Source organism: Lichenostomus cassidix, chromosome 8, assembly GCF_008360975.1.
Source record: "Lichenostomus cassidix isolate B80296 chromosome 8, HeHo_3.0, whole genome shotgun sequence".
Lineage (NCBI taxonomy): Eukaryota > Metazoa > Chordata > Aves > Passeriformes > Meliphagidae > Lichenostomus > Lichenostomus cassidix.
This window is the reverse complement of record NC_139489.1, coordinates 24556601-24576667: the sequence shown is the minus strand read 5'-3', so window position 1 is coordinate 24576667 and position 20067 is coordinate 24556601. Positions and strand designations below refer to the sequence as shown.

The 20067-nt window shown below is 38.3% G+C and overlaps 1 protein-coding gene across 3 annotated transcripts in view; it reads right to left on the bottom strand.

Moving 5' to 3' along the window:
- The window catches only part of KIFAP3 (kinesin associated protein 3), a 66824-nt gene that overhangs the window by 17128 nt on the left and 29629 nt on the right, over window positions 1–20067 (bottom strand). For 2 of the 3 annotated variants that reach the window (XM_085068503.1, XM_085068505.1), the window contains exons 12-19: window positions 18421–18529; window positions 17008–17120; window positions 15905–16070; window positions 15592–15720; window positions 15254–15352; window positions 14382–14467; window positions 5861–6050; window positions 1702–1801 (exon numbers count right to left, since the gene is read on the bottom strand). In XM_085068503.1, the coding sequence (XP_084924629.1) occupies window positions 1702–1801; window positions 5861–6050; window positions 14382–14467; window positions 15254–15352; window positions 15592–15720; window positions 15905–16070; window positions 17008–17120; window positions 18421–18529 (992 nt within the window). The remainder of the gene's footprint in view (window positions 1–1701; window positions 1802–5860; window positions 6051–14381; window positions 14468–15253; window positions 15353–15591; window positions 15721–15904; window positions 16071–17007; window positions 17121–18420; window positions 18530–20067) is intronic. The other variant, XM_085068504.1, reaches the window with a different exon arrangement.

Below are 20067 nucleotides of genomic sequence, written 5' to 3'. Positions count from 1 at the left end.
GTTTCCTTTTTTGAGGTGAGCATTCAGAATGCCTTGAAACATGCAAGAAAATTCTACAAATACTTAATTTAACAAGGTATACACCAGATGTACTTTGCTACTCCTTTTAGTTGGAACACAATCCAATTATAAAGCAGTTTACTATCAGAGCTCCCTGATGAGGGACTACAATTTGAGACTGAGTGACATGCCATCACTTTTAACCAAGGACACTGAAGATAGTTTTGTTTCCCAGCCGAAAGCTTTCTGGCAAAACAAGAGTATCTTGCCTGGAGCTTTCTCTAAGTTTACTGGAAACAAAGGAGTCTGCAAGCTCCACCCTACACACCTTTTCCCCATACCTCCAGGTGGGCTTGAAGACTGTTGGGAGCATGTTCTGGTTAACAGAGAAATCCATCACCTCGTGGGTTGTGTGTCTATTCTGAAGTTAAAAATGGTAAGTCACATACTAAGACCCCCAAGAGCAGCACAAAGCTCACACTTCCCTCAGCTTCTCTCCCACCTGCAAGCTCTGCAACAAAGGCAGCACATTTGGAAATGATCAGCACTGGCAACAGCATCCCCTTCCCAAACACAGACTCACACTAGTCTGAACTTGATGCTTACTAAGTATACGTACTTACTTTTTTCTAGAGGATCCATCTCAAATCCTGCTTTTTTTTCCTGAGCATGTTTAGTTATTTTAATTTGTCCTTAAAAATGTTACCACCATTCTACCCTTCCTCAATGTTCAGCTTTCTGGTACATCACAGAGAGAATAAACAAAAAAAGTAACTGTCCACTGCCCTTGAACAATTACAAGAAGCCAAAGTAAGGGAGAAAAATCTTTTTTTGCTTCAACTTTACATATTGTGAATTACTTACATTTTACCAATAGTGACTAAAGTTGTTAGTGGTAAAAATAACATTCTTCCTTTGGAAAGAAACAGCTTCAGCCTCAGGGCTGGGCATATCCAGATAGCTGGATTCTCTTAAAGTGAATGCTGTACCCTGACTATGAAGTGTTTGAAACATTTACTCCTAACAAGTACACAGAATTCACGCTTTATAAAAGGCACTTCCTAAATGTAACAGCATCTATGAAGATTTCTTTCTTGGAAATGAGTCTTTTGTATTTTAAACTCATGGGAGAAGTTTACTCAAATTCTAACTGCCAACACTGAGAAAGAGAGGTCATTGACCAGAGGGGAAATTCAGAGAAATATCTCCCAGAAGTCAAGCTGATGCCTTTTGCTTATATAACCCATTTCCAAAGTGCTCTCAGGAATCTAATTGAGTATATCTTGGGAAGACTAAGGTTAATGGAAAACACCAAAAAACTCCACACTCACAGAAATAACTTGGGCAGCTGAAAGACTTCTTTTAAATTTAAGAATATGGGAAACAAACATCACCTGGATAATCAGTATCTCAAGCCTCTCTTTAGATGTTTCCCAATGTCTGACGAGTATTTCAGTAGTTGTCATAACAGGCAGGTAGTTGTGAGTTCTGGTGTTACTCTTCTATTCTACAGCTTTTGGAAAGCTATGATGTATTACAATATGTTACAATGTTAAAATAGACATGTGATTCGGAAAACAGAACTGCTTTGTCAGTGTAAATCATGAGGGCAAAAATTATTGAGAACTACAAATGAAACCCTAGAAAGAAACTTGAAGAACCAGGGCTGGATGATAAGAATTCTTTACTAAGAAAACTTACTTGCCAGAGAAGGGATGCTGCCCGACCAGGTCTCCATTCTGAAGCTGGTAATCCCCGAAGATATCCGGACTCACTGCTCCGTCAGGGACTATCAGCCCATCTGGAAAAACAAGACACAGTGACTTGTAAAGGAGCAGGACTTGAGGGCAAGTGGGCAAAACAACCAGCCCTGGTTTATCTTAGCAATTCAACTCACAATATTTCTGTGAGGAAAAAAAATCAACAATAATACTGAAGCCCAGCAACTTCACGTACCAAAAATCCTTACTGGTACTCCAAGGAGCTCAGCCACTGCCCTAAAAACCGCTGTACATAAAAAATACTCTCTTAGTCCTTCTTTCTTAAGCCAATAAAAGTTATTTCAAGACAAATCTTGTCTTTCCCATCATCAAAGTAAGCCCAGAGAACAAATAATGAAAAAGGTAAAACATTCACCTAGGCCAGCAGCATAAAAATAAAAAAAGCAGCAAAGGTCTTAATTGCTCAGACTCTACTCTGCACCACTGTATCTCTTTAAACTTGTTAAGAAAAACAAGCAAGTGACTTCAAACCTCTTTCTTTCATCTTGCCCATCTTTTAATGTCTCAGAGCTCTTTCCTACAAGGGCAGGCTTTTCACATGATATCATCTCAAGAACGCAGGTTACAGTTTTTTCATGCTTCCTTTAAATTACAACACTGACGTATGAAGATGCAGACATTTGTAAAGCCAGAAGTATTCCTTAAAAACTTCACAGTCTCTGCTTGCTTTACGAGGAAAAGAAAATCAGGAGCTAACATCTTCCTTCTGTTACATCAATGTAAATCTGGAGAGTGTCTTTGAAGTAAAGTCACTGAACTGACCCCAGCTGAATGAGAGCTCAGCTTAATTCTCCACTGTTCGCATTCACAGAACACATTTCTTTTTAATATCAAGGACACAGTTCCTACTTGGTAATTAGTATTAGGCTCTAATCAGATAAAACAAGCTATTTCATTAAAACAGACCCTCCATCAGTTTGTCTCCATTACTGTATGAAAACGATTCCAGACCTGAAGTGCAGAAAGCATCCCCATAAAAGCAGGGCAGAAACAGGTACATTCAGACTGCTACATTAAGAGTTTAAGAGAGGGAAGAAAGAGATTCCTAATGACTAGGAAGTTACAAATGCCATTCCACTTTAAAGAAAGAGAGATAAGATCCAGGGAGTCACAGGCCACTTAGCTTAACCTCTGTGGTTTCAAAACTACTAAAACTGCCTGTGCAGGAAGCGGTGGAAAGTTACTTACAGACACAAGGGCTTAGAGATGACGACTCTGGCATGCAAACAAATCTCCCTGTGCTTTATGAATTTACCTGATGTTTTTTGATGATAATATAGTGACAAGTGATAAAAGGAATAGAATTGACACATCTAGATTTCTAACAGACATTTGATGAGGTGCTACGGAGATTCACTTAGAAGATAATACCTCATGGGAAAGTGACTGAATCCAACACAGCAGATTGCAAATAAAAAATGTCAGCCATGATCAGACCACATTTTAGCAGCATCAGATTGCTGTACATGGCTCTGTTCTAATTGTGGACATATGTGTACAGTATGGGAAGGAGTATGACTTGACAAGCAAATGATCTGGCAGGGATCAATATTCCTGTCTCTCAGCATGTTCAGCAGGACATGAGTGCCCTGTGACATCATACAAATAGAAAATGGCCAAAGAAGTGAAAGGAAAGTTGAAATGGCCTTTATTAACACTTGTGTCAAATTTTCCTATCTCATCACCTAGTCTGTATGCTCCACTGAACTGAAATGAGGAACATTATCACTTTTATACCTGCAGCACATCAAACCAAAACCAATCCATTTAATTGACTATGCATTTTAAATAGTCAGTCTTGGTCAAAACTTCTTTGAGAGCAGAGAAACTTAAAAATAACATCTGTCTTTGTATTAATAAAGCAAGCACTACATTTTAACTCTGAGCCTAGAGCTACCACTGCTTAAAGTGTCTTCAATCAAGAGTGTTAACAGTCAAACCATAACACTCAGAGTTATGGCTCACATGAATTTATAGGAAAATGAAAGCACATGGATAGCATCAGCTGCGTAAAATGTGATTACACAGTTAAAGGACATCTGTTGTTATGTACATTTCAACATAAATTAGGTTATGTACTTTCAGAGCAAGAGAGACACTGAGCTCAGGAAGGCAACTTCAGAGATTCTACCACATTTTTCATGTAGGTTTAAATTACTGTGCAAGAGAGAGATTGGTCTGTCAGGAAATAAGGAACTCATCTTGCCAACAGTGAGCTCAAGAACCATTATGGTCAAGGTGGGACTTGTACTGAGTGTCAGCCATCAGAGTAGATCACTTCTAAAATTATCAAACTGAAATACAAGTATTTCATTTCTGACTGCACAAAGATTTGTATTTTTGGTGGGGTTTTTTTGCTTGTTTGTTGCTCTTTTTTAACCAAGCAATGATCTGTCCTTCAAAAACCCAAATCCCTGCTCCAATTGGTACATTAACTCACACCCTTTCAAACCAATATTATGTCCCTTTTGAGATGCCACATGCCAAAAGTTGAAGTCTAGCAAAGTGCAGAAGCACACAGTTACTGACACTTGTTGCAATGAACTTGAGAAGTGAATCTGCATTTTGAATAAAATCACTCTTTAAAAAGGGCTACCTTTAAAAACAAAAACATATTTCAAACATCTGCAGAACATATCACTGGACTTCTACCACTCCTTCCCAGTCAAATATCAATTCCAACACAAAAAATCTCTTTGTTCAAATAACATTATGCCTGTAACATAAATAATTAAAAGACAGGAAATTCAGTGTTACTGGTGTCACTCCATCTGCAGCTCCCACTATTGGGAACAGAACTGTCCCTATGAAATAAGCAATTGAGACCTGTAAAAGGAGATTACAGCAGGCACATCTTTACCTTAGGAAGCCCCAAGCAGATGATGTAAGGAAAGACCCTTACAGGGTACAACACTTGGCTCCCACTGCTAACCCTGTGGGTTTAGTAGAGCAAGATAAAGCTATAGGATCCAAAATGGAAAAAAATATGACACTAAAGGGGCAAGTTGCTATGGCTGACATATGCAATCAAAAGTAGAAGAAAAAGAAGCCTTAAGTCCTTATATCCTTTGAGAACCTTTTTTGAAATGCTACTGAGATGTTGCACAATTATTTTCTTGCAGCAACTATGAATGAATATTATGGGGTTTAGTGGTTTTGTTTTCATAATTACTCTTCCTGAAAATTCATCTAACGTCAGAGAGTTTTGTGACTCATGCTTCATGGCAAAAGACTGGATGCTTAGGTGGAAAATGAAAAACACAGACTCAAGCACAGCAATTAAATAAAAAAACCACAAAACCCCATGCACTCAGTTATCCAGGAGCTTGAGAAGGATCTAAACCCACAAGTTTGAGAGGATAAGCACCCTCCTACTTACAAAAAGTTATGAAGACATTTATCCACTGGGCAAATTATTTCATTATTGTCTCCTGCAAAAAGTTTTTGAACCTTTCTCTGAAACAGCTGGCAACACTGGATTAGATAAATCAGCTTTTGCAGAAGAGATTCACACACTTCCCTAAATCCTAGATATGCAACAGCAAAAATCATACAGATAGATTAGTTTAAAGTCACGGAATGATGGCTTCTGCTAAGGAGTCTACAAGTGGCTCAACTGAAGTCTTTCATTAGTAGCTGCAATAAAAATTCCATTAGACAACTAGCACACTAAGCAGAATAAAATACAGCACAAATCCCATAGCTGTGAATTCAGCAGGGATGAGAGGAGGTTTGTGTTTGCAGAGCAAACAAGCTATGGACACAAGAAACAGGTGGCAATAACAAGGCTGCACCACCTTTACTCAAGGCAGTTGTCGTGGTCCATCAGCTCCCTGAGACAGGTCTACTCATATTTCTGTAGACCTGGAACACTTCCTAAAATCATGGATATACAGTACTTAATCCATCATTAACATCCTAACAAGGTCAAGCCCATCCCTGGCTGGCATCAGTGCTGCTCCCAATGACACAAAAGGGAAACTATTCCTTCTGGTTTGAGTCAGGCCCAGGTCCAACTCCCATTCTGAATGCAGAGGTGGCAATCCCAGGAGGCTGAACACTGAGATGTGCTGCCTTACCTGCATTATAGTAGAGGTCAGGTCTTTCCAGAATATCCCCTTCATGGATGTAGGGCTCAATGGGGTCATCACCATACAGGTACTGCTCACTGTCATCCATCTGCCGACTCTCCACCATCTCCAGCCACTGCGAGTTGTGCCATCGAAATTTCTCCGTCTGGATTTTTTTAGCCCATTCCTCATCGTATTCCTGTTAAAAATCACCACACTGTGTTTTAGCATGACAAAGCCTGGTGTAACAGGAAATGGCAGGGGAATCCAGTATCAGCAAAAGATGCAAGTTCAGGGTCCAGCAACTTAAATTCAGTTGCATGTTCTTTGAGCAAAGAAGGGATTTTGCAAGCATTGGGCATTATTCTGTTTTGTAAAGCAGCAGTCAATCTTCTCTTCATGGTTTGGAACTTTACACTATCCAGAAAAAACTCCTGCTTTGAACAGAACAGTTCCATCATCAGTCTCCTCATTTGCTTTAATTAAGGAGACCCAATTACTGCCAATCTTCGGGGCATTTTTAGTAATTAATTATTAACACTGGCCAAATACTCTGCACATCTTCATTAGATGAGCATTCCCTAGAACAAGTAGTTACTAAAAAAAACCCCATATATATATATAAAAGCTGTGATAAAATCAATAAGTTTATTTTATTTCATGAGCTCCAGTAAGAATTTAATTTTCAACTTCATGTCAAATTTTATGTATAATATTGAACAACCACAAAAATGGTACACAACTAAACTCTGAGAGGAACTTCTCCAGGAAACCAAGTAAAACAGGATATAGGGTCCAGCCACTATGGAAAAACATGTAGGCATGAAATTTCAATCTGGACTGCAGCCTAATTGCACTGAAGTTATGTTATATTCAGTATAAAGGAACATCAGCATGAAGTGACATAGCCTATGATCACTCTAATCAGCTGTTTAGAGAAGGAGCTTCTAAACAGAGCAGACTTTGTGGGCTGGTGATTACCACTGAGGGAACACCAACCCGTGGATAACACTCAGTCCCTCAAACCTGCTGGGAAGATAGTACACAGCCATCTCTAGGAAGCTCATCAACACATGAAATCTGCAGATGGTATCAATTTGGGAATATTCACAAATAATGCACCATGATTAGTGCTTTTTAAAACCGAAGTATTGTGAACAAGAATAACATTCCTAACCAGAATGTTTCTTCTTGTGGCAAGAAATATCCTCTTGAAACACATCCCACTCCACTGTCTTCTAACCTAACTAAAAAGCAGAGAAAAACTGAAAATAATTTCTCAACTCTTATGGTGGTTAACACATGATCTAGACAAACTTTCCTTAGAGATCTACGCTGAAGTAGTTGCAGGCTTTAAAAATCTGTTTTACTTAGCCCTGAACAGGAAGATGACACACAATTAGTGACAATACCTTGGCTGTGGCAGTGGTAATTTCTTCAATTGCTCCTGCTAGACAGGCCAAAGTAGACCTGTCTACAACCACATGTCATAAAACAGCAGAGAAAGCAGACTAAACTGGCTTAGGTAAACTTCAGAGAGCCCTACAGTCTGAACTTGAGGTTTAGAACTGACTTAATAGTCAATCAACCTTGTCTTCACTGCTATCATGTATTACACAGGTAATACTCTCTACCCTGTGCCTTTTCCACCTTTTGACTGGTGGATAACACAAAAACCAGCTGGCCTTGCTAGCCTGGCAGAGGCTTCTCTGACATGACCAACAAGTATCTAGAACATCCAAGATTTCATTATTCTCAATTTCTCCAACTCCACCTCTGACCAACACTAATTCCTAGACCTTGCTAATTCCACTCCACACCATCTTGGCACTCCTGGTTCAGTGATCCCATCCAAAACCTGGTCTCCTGCACAGCTTCCATACCCAGAGCAGATACCACCTGTGGGATCTATAGATATTCTCAGTGCCTAGGGGCCTCAAGCAAAATTCCACTTTGTGTCTCTCAGTATTACAGCAGTCTTAGGGAGTGAGAAAAGACAAGACAAAACAAACCACCCAGACCACCAAAACAACCAACAAACACACACTTATGCCTCACACTGCTTGGAAAAGAACGTATCAGGCTATTTCTGCCTCTTGTTTTTTACCCCCCATTTCCACTCTCAATTAAAAGGGAAAGCTAGAAGTACTAGGGTGTCCCTGGAAAAACAAGAGTGTCCCTGGAAAAACAAGAGTGTCCCTGGAAAAAGCAAGTTCATCACTGAGATTTATAAAATGACCCATAAAAATAAAAAAAGACAAGGCATGACTTTCAATGATGACATCTGACCAGCATCTTGGAAACAGCTCTTTTGCTGCATCTGCCAGAGCTAAGCCATGGGTTAGCTATTACACCAGCTTCCAGCAGTTGTGAATTATTGACAAGCTTTAGCAAACCATCTTGTAACTGCCAGAAATCATGCTACAGTTTTAAGAAAACTATACCCAGAAATCATGATTGCAAAGAAGTGGGGGAAAACAAACAAATTTAACAAACAGCAAATTAGACTAACCTGTGAGAAAGCTGATTGCACTTTATATTACCTTGTTTACCTTTAAAAGTTCTCAAAAGCCAAAAGGCCATCAGCTAAATCACCTCATTCATATTTACCACAAATTCACTTTGAATATTCCCAGAATTACAACCCTATATGTATCCTACTAGCCCAACATCACAGTTCCATTCCATGCCACTGTCTGAACATGCTGAATGGCTGTCAGAGATAGACATCAACTTCTTATATAGCTCTTACAAAGATCAGTTAACATTTCTGAAATTCTAATTGATTTTTCCTTTAGATCGTGACAGCAGAGCAGAATATTCCTATATATTCTACATTTCCCATCCTACATTAAGAGGCTTAAGACTCCCAGGTATTTTTCCTCAATCATTCATCTGAATTTTGGAAAATGGGATTAACAACTGAATGCCACATTACTAAAACCCACAATTTATCCATTCAAGTAATTAGCAACTTTGTTCTTGTTGCTCATTCCCAGTGAAAAATGCAAAGTACAAATGTTACAAAGAAGTGACTGCATCAGAATCAGATCAATGATCAGTTTTGTCAAGAGTTTCATTCTGGAAGCAATCACAAAAAAGAAAGATTTGCAATAATCTAGAACAATTTGCATAACCTCAGCACAAAAAAGAAAATTCATTTAAGTACATTAAGATCAGGAATATGTCTGTAGATTTTCCACAGAAATATGCAGAACCACCACTGGGTAAGTGATTAATGGAATAACATCGAAATGGAAGAAAAGCTGTAAATGCAGGACTACAGCCAAAAGGCACAAAGAAACCAAATTAAAGACGTTTAGAGCAAAACAATTCCCTAAAACACTGCAAGTCTTCAAGTAATTATATTTTGAGCTATTGAAACTTTAATAATTATTATTATTTTGTGGGGCTGTTTTTGTTTGTATTTGTTTTGGTTGGGTTTTGGTTTTTAAACACATGAAGCACCCGTTTTTTACAAAGAAATTCCTGTAAAAAATGAAACCAGAAAACTAAAAATCATGGAGATAGAGGCATAGCTTTGAGCTCTCCAGTCCTGTTAAATGTTAGGCTACTGGAAGAACACTGCATGAGAGAATAAGGTGAACAGAATGTGCCTATTCTCTAACACCACCCCCCTCAAACACTGCAGTCATGGTCAGAAACTTAAAAGGAAGAATTCTGAAAGCTGATTTTATTCTCTTTGGAGCTCTCTGACATCACTGTTTTTAACATTCGGTTTCCATAAATCCAGAAGTGTCATAGAAGATGTATGGCTCGACTCTGGGAGGAATGTGCCATCCTTTTTGAAGTTCTACTTCCAACTTTGTTTACTACTGAACCATTGAAACATTATGAAGCGTTAACTGGCCTATTATCAGAGCGTGTCTGTTCCCTATCAGGGTCCCCTTTGTCACTGGCTTCCGTCACACCTTGTATCTGATTAACACACTATAGGATAACATAGAGCTACACAGATCTGCTTTGTGTTCTCTCACAGCTGATGAAAAACAGATTTTCCTTTTCACTTTAATGTGGTTGCCCTTTAATTGGGTCTGTAATAGGGTTCATTTGATGTGATTCCTCATACCGAACTGAAACTGCTATACAATAAGTAGAATGCTCATTATGTTCAAGGCTCTATTTGGTGATATGTTACATTCTTCATTATTTAACCACCCTGAAAAAAACACTATTTACATGAAAGATTAAATTAGCCATTTCTTAAGAAAGAAAAGATTTATCTTGTCTAGCTATGCAGAAGTTAGGCACATCATTTCAACTATGTGCCTCTATAAACCAAGGAGAGAAACAGATGTTGGGGATCACCTTCTGCAGGTGTCTCCCACACCTACCTTAGGCTAAGTACCACTGGAGGGCAATTCCTTCACAGGCCAGGAAAAAAAAATCCTACCACTTACCACACACACCTGTGCAATCCAGAGTCACTTCTTCACAATCAGCTTCATCACTAAAAATATTCTGTCAGGAAGCTCACAGAAATCTGTGAGCTGAAACTAATGGCAAGGCAAAAAAAAGAGTAACCATCGATGCCCTGTAAATTTAGGTGACTACATAAAATGTAGGGCACCCCCAAAGTTCCTATATTGTCAGCAGCAGATTAGAGAAACTTTTCAAACTTCTTTTCTTCCCCTTTGGAGGAATGTAAGGTATCTCACTGGTAACCTGTCACGTAAGTAGCAGAGATCAGTGGTTTGGCTCACCTACAAGTGCAGAGAGCAAGCACCAGTGCTAAAAGAGAATCTGTCCAAGACAGGTTTTATGTGAAGACAAAAACAATCAGGACGCTCTTGCCCTATCAATGCTGCCTGTGGTTACTCTGTTGCAGACAAAGCCACAAGATGCTACCAGCACCAAAGCAGACTGATGGCAAATTTAACAATGAAGCTAAACAGAGAAAACATGTCAGCAGTTCAGCTGCAGCCCCACTCCCTCACTGCCCTTCTGCCCACCCCTCTGTTTTCATGTTTGCTACAGGATAGCAGGGGAACAAGATGCACCACAGAAAAGGGGTCTTGTCAAGTGAAGGGAGAACCTTTCTTCCTGGAGTGACTACAGCACTCTTCATGGAAAGATGACACCAAGCTGGAGTCAAAGGTTATCTATTTTCAGAGTATGCTGCCTATTCAAATAAAGCCCACACCAAATCCCTGTGATCTGCTCTTCCTTGACTCTAAGAGAGCTGGCCAACATCTCACACAGCTGGCCCCAAATCCCAGAGCACTGAGGGTTCACAGCACATTCCTGCATCTTATGTGAAATTCCAGCATTGCCAACATGGAGGATTTCTATCAGGGAGCTTAGCTAACAGGGAAAGATGCAAGCTGTTCATTAACAATGATTTCCATACAAGGCAAACATAATTTGCCATTCATTACAAATACCCAGGGCAAAGAACAAGAGCTGGAAAAACACCTTAGGCATGAGGCCCTTCCTAAATCCCAAGGACAATCCTGTAGCTGTTTACAAGATGTTTTACTCCTGCAGGAAGTACTGTGATCCACTCTTGAAAACAAGAGAAACAAGATGGTCCAGCAGGTCTGGATTAAAAGCTGTAAAGACACTGAACAGGAAAATGGGAGGGAATGGGGAAGGGTCAGACCACAGAATCCAAGGACCTGATGATAGTTAATTAAATATCCTCTGAATAAATGAGGAAAATATTTTGACTGCAATGAAACTGAGCTAGGAGCAGAAAAAGAATAAGAGACTTGAGAGATTAGTAGCCCCCTTGACTCTTGATAATGTTGCCCAAGATGAACAGAATAAAACTATCTCAAGCTGACATCTTTTTCCACAAGCTTGGAGTTGCAGTTGTCCCAGCTTCTGAAGCAGGGTAAAAGGGAAATTAATTTGCTTGAGACTCCTATACCAGCTGCTGATTCCAGGCTTTCAGCTAAGCCCTGAGAACTGTCCCACTTTAGGGGTACAAATACACTGAACTAGCTGCTTGGTGCCAAAACTCAGAGCATGACTGAGACTGAAACATTCCTAAATCATCAATTCAGACTTTTTTTGACAAAAGGGATATCTTGCTTCTCCCAGTGCAAAGCTGAGACTGCCCAGTATATACTATGCTAAAGCAGCACATCTGTTTCAGTTCATCAATGGCAGAGTCCAGCCAAGCTATATTAAACAAATCATCACTAGTGTAACATTTCCATAATTTCTGTGACAATTACTTTACTACAGAAAGCATTTCTCCCCTAAGGCTTATAAGGCATCTGATTTTCTCCAGTGCTATTTCAATCACAGTATATACAGCTCATTGATGAGTGAAAGAAGCATTTGTCTCCCTGAGAAGAAATTATTTTCAAATCTATTCCCCGACATTTATTTTCTGATTTCCATCAGAGGACCTAATTCTGTCAGCATGTATGTCAGTCTTCAATATGCAACAAGAAGACTGAAAAGTGAAGGTTTGCTTGTTGTGGATTTCACACAGATAAGAAATTCCACCAGTCCTGGAGACTGTCTGTTCAGACACCTCAGCAGGCACTGGTTGTGTAAAACTGCCACACAACCAAACACCTCTGTGTTTACAGCCTGCTTTAACATTCCTCTGAGCTGAATGGCAAGATCTGAGCTTCTGATAACTTACTGTCTTATATTTTCTTATACTTTCTCCCATCACAACCTAGAATATGTTGCCTTTTTTTTGCCTGTGATTTTTTGTACCGAGAGACACAAGTGCAACCAGATTATAACATGATTGAGAAAGCAATCATTTAGTGGTTCTCTTTGTCTTCCTGAAAAGAGAGCACATTAGGTTTCCTGTTCCCCTCGGGGTCATGGTGTTTATGCAGCTTACAACCCCAACACCCACATAATAAAGCCCAAAAGACCTTCTTGGAAAAGGAATTCTCCTAACTCACCAGCTAACACCATTCTAAGTGTGGCACTGCTCCACAAGCAAAGAAAAAAAAAATTTACCACCATGCCAGCTGCTCTCAGTATGTGCTTGGTGGCTTTTCCTCCACCCCCAATAACCACATCACTTCTTCCTTTTACTCTTCCTCAAGGCCTTGAAAGTCCTGTCAGTGCTTTTTATAAGTTGAGAAGCTTTTCCCATCCATTATTACAGCACTCCTCACTGCCTCATGCCTAGCATCAAGATTACACATTCTTAGGAAGGAAAAAAAAGCCAAGTAAGTTTTACTTAGATGTTAATATTGAATAGGAAGCTGTATTTTTGTACGTTTATTCCTCCAGATTCTATAAATTTTGCTTAATAATTTTACCCGCAATTTTTCACTAACTAGATATTACTTTGCACCTCACTGTAAAGCTTCCTCATATGAACAAATCAACACGTGAGTCACTTGGAAATGGCACTGGCTGCAAGGTAAAACAAGTGTTGGATGGATTCAGATTGTCCAGCCCCATCCACAAGATTAAAAAAAAAAAATCCTTCTACTATGTCCAGTGGAAATGTCCCTGGAAACAGCTGATAGTGGTAATAAATGCACTTATTACTTACTTATGATGCCCATCATAAATAAGTAATAAGTGCAAATTAATCGGAATTTAAATCTTGTTCCTAATCAATATCAACAGCAACTCTGCCACTGGAGCACAATTTTCATTCCATACCTCCATGAAGCAAAGAGAGAGACAGATAAAAAGAATTCCAGTACAGAAAATGTAATGTCATTTTGAGGTTTTAAGGGGATTATTAAATTAGAAGACATTATTAATGAATATAACAGAAAAAGGCAGTGTAAGTTAGATCTTACACTGTATTAAAACTTTCAGAGAACAAGCTGCAATGCATATAATTCAACTGAAAAATAAACTATGCAGTGATTGAAAAAGCAACAAGGTAGACAAAGGCACTGCTGCTCTTGAGTCAGTTAAGCTCTCTTTGGCTATAAGATTTAATTTCATGACAGCTACTCTGTATCCAAAAGTATGTACAGTCAGTACAATCTTCAACAGCACTTGATAATTTAGTATTCTTTCTTTTTTCCAATTTAGCAGTTTAATACAACTCTCCCAAAAGTTTACTGTGATCCATATAGTTGTACAAACTAAGTTATGTAGCTAAAGGAAACCTATCCAAGAGGTGAAGACAATATTATAGCAACTGCTCCCCAGCAGGGAACAGCCAGCATCAGGATCGCTGCCACATTTTCTTTTTGAAACAAATATTGGCATCAGGCAATGTAGAGAAGCTGAATAAAAGCTGCTGGGTAACAAGAGCCATTTGTTTGGAGAACTAAGAAATAATGAAAGCTTGGCACACTTATGTAATGTGATTAATTTATTTAAGTTTAAAAGCACTCTTTAAAAGTGTAGTTTACCTAGTATGAATTTTCAAAGTACATATGCACTTTTTGGAATTTTGATGCACAGCCTAATGATTGTCATTGTGCCCTGAAAATTCATCTTTTATCCATATGATTACAAAGCTGCACATGAAAAATAGTCTCAATTTGCAATGCATTTAGTTATTTTAGAATTCTCTTGTGTAAAGAGGCTCTGGAAGGCTAAAGAAAACCAGACCTACCGCTATGATATCCAGAGTGTTGTCACAAACCTTGCGGATCTCAGCGTTTTTATCATGCATCAGGTCTATAAGATATGCTGGGGCTTCTGCAAAATAACTGTTAAGGAGGAAAACATTTTTCTTGTCCCAGTCACAACCCTGGGTTCTTCAAACTACAAATTTCACTAAGAAGTACAGGCAAGAATTTTTCATCTCATGTAGCAAGAAAGCATTGTTCAAATGTTGGTGCTTTATCGTTCCAGAATTAGAAAGACATACAACTTTTTTTATTTTAATTTTTTTTAAGCTAGCAACCTAGGAGTCCAAACAGGAGACCAGGAACAACCCAAATGGCTTCTCAGATATTCCACGGAGCTTAAGGACAAAAAGAACATTAAGAAGTATTCCTTGTATTGTTAGCAATGTAATCACTAACTTGCTATCCCTACCAGGACTCCATTCAACCCATCCTGAATGCATCAACAAAATTTAACATTGTTAAGGCCCACAAAACTTCAGAGTACGCAACCCATTAATGGGGAAATGCAAAAAGTTTGCCTATTGTCTGTGTAAGTTCTTCTATGAACTGTGAATTTCTTTATGATTTGCAACACAAATTCATGCATTAAATTCAGACTGGATAGCAACTAATAAGTCAACCGGTCCAGTGACCCCCTCTTACTCCCCTCCCTGCTTCAAAGCAAACTAACTTTTAATCTTTAATTTTACAGTCCCTTTACATGCTTAGGCTGCTTGGGTTTTTTCTTCAGCTGAAATAAACATTTACAAAGAAACCTCTGAGATCATGAGGTTACTGCAAGAGAAATGTAAGTCATCTCGGCAATGGCAAATTAAGTGCCGCAATTCTAGATATTTAATCTTTAAAAAGATACGTGTTTCCTTGATGATGACATCTCTGGTGGCTTGGTGGAACACCATCTGATAAAATACATAAATGATCTGGCAGACAAACTCATCATCCTCCTGCTGAGCTGCAAGGAGAAAAAAATCCACCACAATTTCAAATCTCGCAACAGAAGCTTTTGATGCTTAAAGAGTTGTGAAGGTGTGGGAAAACCAAAATCTATTAGACCACTTATCAGTATCTATCAATAATGGACTAACTGCTCCTCCTCCCACATACAAACACCTCCCCCTGCCTTGCAAGAAAACAGCAATGTCAACTACAGCTCTTGCTTTGCACAGGTCAAGTCAAGCATGGCAATGGTACCATTTAGAAGCTCAATGAGCGCAGGGATGATTCCAGATTTAGCCAGCAGAGCAGCACAAGAGTCATCCATGGAAACAGTCCCAATCATTATCACCACTTCCAAAACGAGGTCATCCTCAGCAGAACCTGCTAAGTCAGAATACAGGAAGTGTTACCTCTCTCAGGAATTATATATCTAGTGGCAGTCATGTATTTATCTGCAGACATGACTCTATTCTTCAGTATTGTATTTTCCTAAACAATCACAAATTATAAAGGTAAACAATTCTTCAGGAGACTCTGCTTAGAAAGCCCAACCAAACCTTGTACAGACCTGGTTTTAGCTTATCCTTGAGATATGGAACCAGTTTGTACTCCTTCAGCACAAGCTCCCAGTCCAGCTCTGGTAAGGTCAAATTTGCAAGTGTGCCCAGGCATTCAATAACAAATTCCTCTTCTTCATCATTTGATACTTGAGCTGCTAAATCACCAACATATTCCTGAAGAAAATACAGCAACAACCATTACAAATGAATAAGCTGGGTTTCTGAAGAACTCACAACTCAGCCAAAATAAAGTTAGCTCTTAAAAGAAAATGAAAGACTTTGCTCCTGAAATAAGGACTAATATGGCAGTTTCAATTCCTGTTGATGAAAAATCTGAGAAAATGTTTCAGCACTCTTCCTCTCCATCCTTTCACTTTGAAGGCATATGGACCATATATTCAAATGTTCCAAAAGTAGTTACTACTATACAGAGTTTGAAAAAGCTTTTAGAAAACAAGGAAGATAGAGAATACCATTGTGCATAAGTGGCATTCATGGAGTTCTTTACCTAAAGATTTTAATAAATAACTACAAGATTTTCTGAGGACATGAACAGGGAAATTCTACTTATTCATTTCATACTGATTTAAGACCATTTGATATTCAATCCACATTTAAGGAGTATCTTTAAACTCTCCATGATTAGAATGTTGTGGTTTCCTCCTTTCTTTTGAAAGGGTGGATTTACAGGATTAATATTTAAATATTAAGTATTTAAAATACCCACAAACACACCACATTCGGCACAGTGGGGAAAAATAAAAGCACCAGACTTTGTTCTCTAGATCTTAAAGCAGAAATTTAGGATAGCTTAATTGTTATGATGTTCACCCCAGCAGCTGGGGCTTTTTTGTTTGTTTGCTTGGGTTTGTGTGTTTGTTTTAAAACTTACTGGATAAAGCTTCAGATCTGTTTTCCCCATAGTGGGGGATCCAAGCTCTGATCCACCAGCCAAGATAGCCTTATAAAACAAAACATAAATCACCCCATGACAGACAAGAAAACTTAAATTGGACACCCTGCAAAACAAACCACAGCAGCTCTCCAAGGCCAGTCTTTTCCAGCAGAAAAAAAACAGAAAAGATCACATTAGGTGACACATAATACTTACAATAAATTGGCTTTTAGTTGGCCCATCATGTTGTGAAATATTCCTGATCATCTTCATTAACAGTGGGTCCTTAAACTTCAAAGCCCGTTTCATTAGCATTTTCAAACCATTTCCTGAAAAAAATAACAAATGCTTAAAAAAATCCTCCAAATAAGAAAAAAATTAGGAAAGTACAGACTGATCAAAAATCAACATACACACACATCCAAAAATGCTTTAACCTTTAAAAGTTTCAAAGGAAAACGTAAAGAATCTCAATAGGAACTATTTCTTCTTCATGTTTAAACTGAAAAGAAAAACCTGCTCTGTATAAATTCTGTAACTTCTCTGAAACAACTGCTATGGCCATACATACTGGTGGGACACTAAGTCAGATAAATAACTAAATGCTTCAGCTGTGCTTAGTTATTTATTCAGACTAAGAAAGTTCTAGATCCAAACCATGATCCTGGCATCTAATGCAGTTATTGGAGATGTAGCACAGCTGTTGATCCTAGCACAGAGACTTCTCTCCCCATTCCATGGAATAAAGACATTGTTATAATTTTAACAGTTTATTTTCCAAAGATCAATACATGGGAACATACATAGATGTGAAGTACCTGACTGCATGGAGCAAATCCCGGTGTTACTATTATGCTTCCAAAAGATCACCCTAAAGTGCTACTAGTTTGAGTTTCACTTGTACCTTTAATATAAAATTGGTTTCCCCTGTCCCCCCTTCTACAGAATTATGCACACAATTTTAAAGTGGAATTTCAGGCCACAGAATCATTTGATTGCAATTGTCCCTTCTGAAGTTTATTAATTGACTGCAGTAGCTCATAGGGAAAATGTTAAGCACAAGTGAAAGTTGGAGCTACTAAGTAACACTGTTTCACTTAAAACTGCTAGTATGAAAATAATGAAACCTAACAAGCAATCCAGAGCTACTGAAAGAAATGCAGAACCTATCTAGGCCATGAAGCAAAATATTAGAACCCAAGAGAAGCTCAATTATAAAAAAAAAAATTAATGGAAAGATGCAACTAAAAGACATCACTGCTATTCATTTGATGCTGGCAGGTAAACACCAATTAGCCAAGGATGGATTTTAGGCATCAGGCATAACAAAATTTTGGCGTCTCCATATAGCCATAGCTGCCCACAGCAATTGGCTATATCAGCCTGTTTTTCAGAACTGTATGGACATCTCCCTCAAGTGCCATTCCTGCCACCAAGAGCAAATGTGAGGAGGACATGGCCATTTGCTTCCAATCATTACCCAAACAGATGCATTTTATTTTTTTAAAACACGTATATACATTTATAAATAAGTCAAATATGCGTAGTCCCCATATGTGAGTATAATAGAAAAAAAATATATAAAGTGTTGTCATCTCAAAACCCCCATTAAAACCTCAGTCCACTCACCTTCACAGATAAGCTGTACATTTCTTTTGTTGGCAGCAAGGTTAATACAGAAAGAAATAAGTTCCAGGTCAACTCGCTCATCAGGACATTCAAAAAGCATCTTCATTAACTGCCAAGAAACAAAAGCATACTTGGATCATTAATATTTCCAAAGCATTAGAAAAGCAGTGTTACGATATCAACTGCAGTACCTTTTTAAAAATTAATATTCAGCATTTCTACAGGAACAGTAAAAGTTACAAAGGTCTGGGGAATGAGATGTATAGTTCCATTATTTAGGGATAACAACACTTACAGAGTGCCAGAAATGGTAATCACTCATCACCTTAAATTAACTTGGCTTAGTTACATTTTATCGCTACACTGAAATATTTGTTTTACTGGTTTTTAGTATTTGTGAATGGATACATTTTTTTTGAAATCTTAGGTGGACTTAATACAAGAAACCCCACCCCCCCACAACTTAGTTCCACAGAAAATCAGATTAATACTTGGTAGTTTTATTAAATTATTACTCTAAACAGATACTTAATTGCAAAATAATTCTAATACTATTATGCTGTGAGGTTACTCCATTGATAGGTAATTTAGCTGTTTCTGCAGCACTGTTCTTTATCTTTGCAGCTTCCAGCTAGAGCTGAACACTGCCACATCCCTAAGGCTTCTCAATAATAATCCTATTCTTTTGGTAACATTAATGTAAGTAGACAGTCACCTCTAAACCTTTTCCAACTGTTTAGCAAATGTCAGTGAATTCCCAGGTAATTCCTAAGGCTAATAACCTATGGATTGCCATCATTTTATACACCTGGCCCTCTACTGTCCATTACATCACAGCCTGGCTATCTGGGCTCATCTGGTTCAATAGGAACAGTTTTTGAAATGGCATTTTGAATATATGAACATGACTAAACCAAACCCGTTTATTTTCCCTCTTCCCAATCCTGGCAGACAAGTTGCACAACTTCAGGGCTGTGGGACACCACCCTGTTTGCTTTTAAAATCCACTCAGTTCATAAGACATGTTTAGACTATAATGCAAACCAGTGTGATGACAAGACTGAGATTACTGGAAGAGGAAACATCTAAACCTAAAGATAAGCAGGACATACAGTACAAAAACTGTAGCTCAGCTTGTGTCAGAAAGGGGTGGGAGGAGAAGAAAGCAACAACTAATCATTAAATTTAATGACTTAATGATCATTAAATATTTGTGTGCTTGCCCCCTGGTGGAAAGACAAGTTTGTAATGCATTAAAAGCTAGATAAAATAGGTGAAGAATATATTTAAAGAGGAGAAAATAAAAAGAAACAATAGGATTGCAGGAATTTCATCCAAAGTATTTTATTCCAGCCATTCTGTACGTTTACCTATTATGAGACTGAAGGCTGTCACTCCAAATGGACCCAGAAAACCCCCCAAAATAAAAAACAATGTTACAACACAGCTAATATGTCTTTTCCTGAGACTTCAATAAAATAATTTTAAAGCTATCATTGATTTCCTCTTCCCTTTCTTAAGAAGGTAGAATCAAATTTCTCTAGGTTGTTTTAAGAACTTATAAAATCTCAACTTTATTAAATCCTTAAGCCTGACAGTCACATAAGAGGGAATTAACAGAGAAGAAAATTGCCACTTAACAAGTAG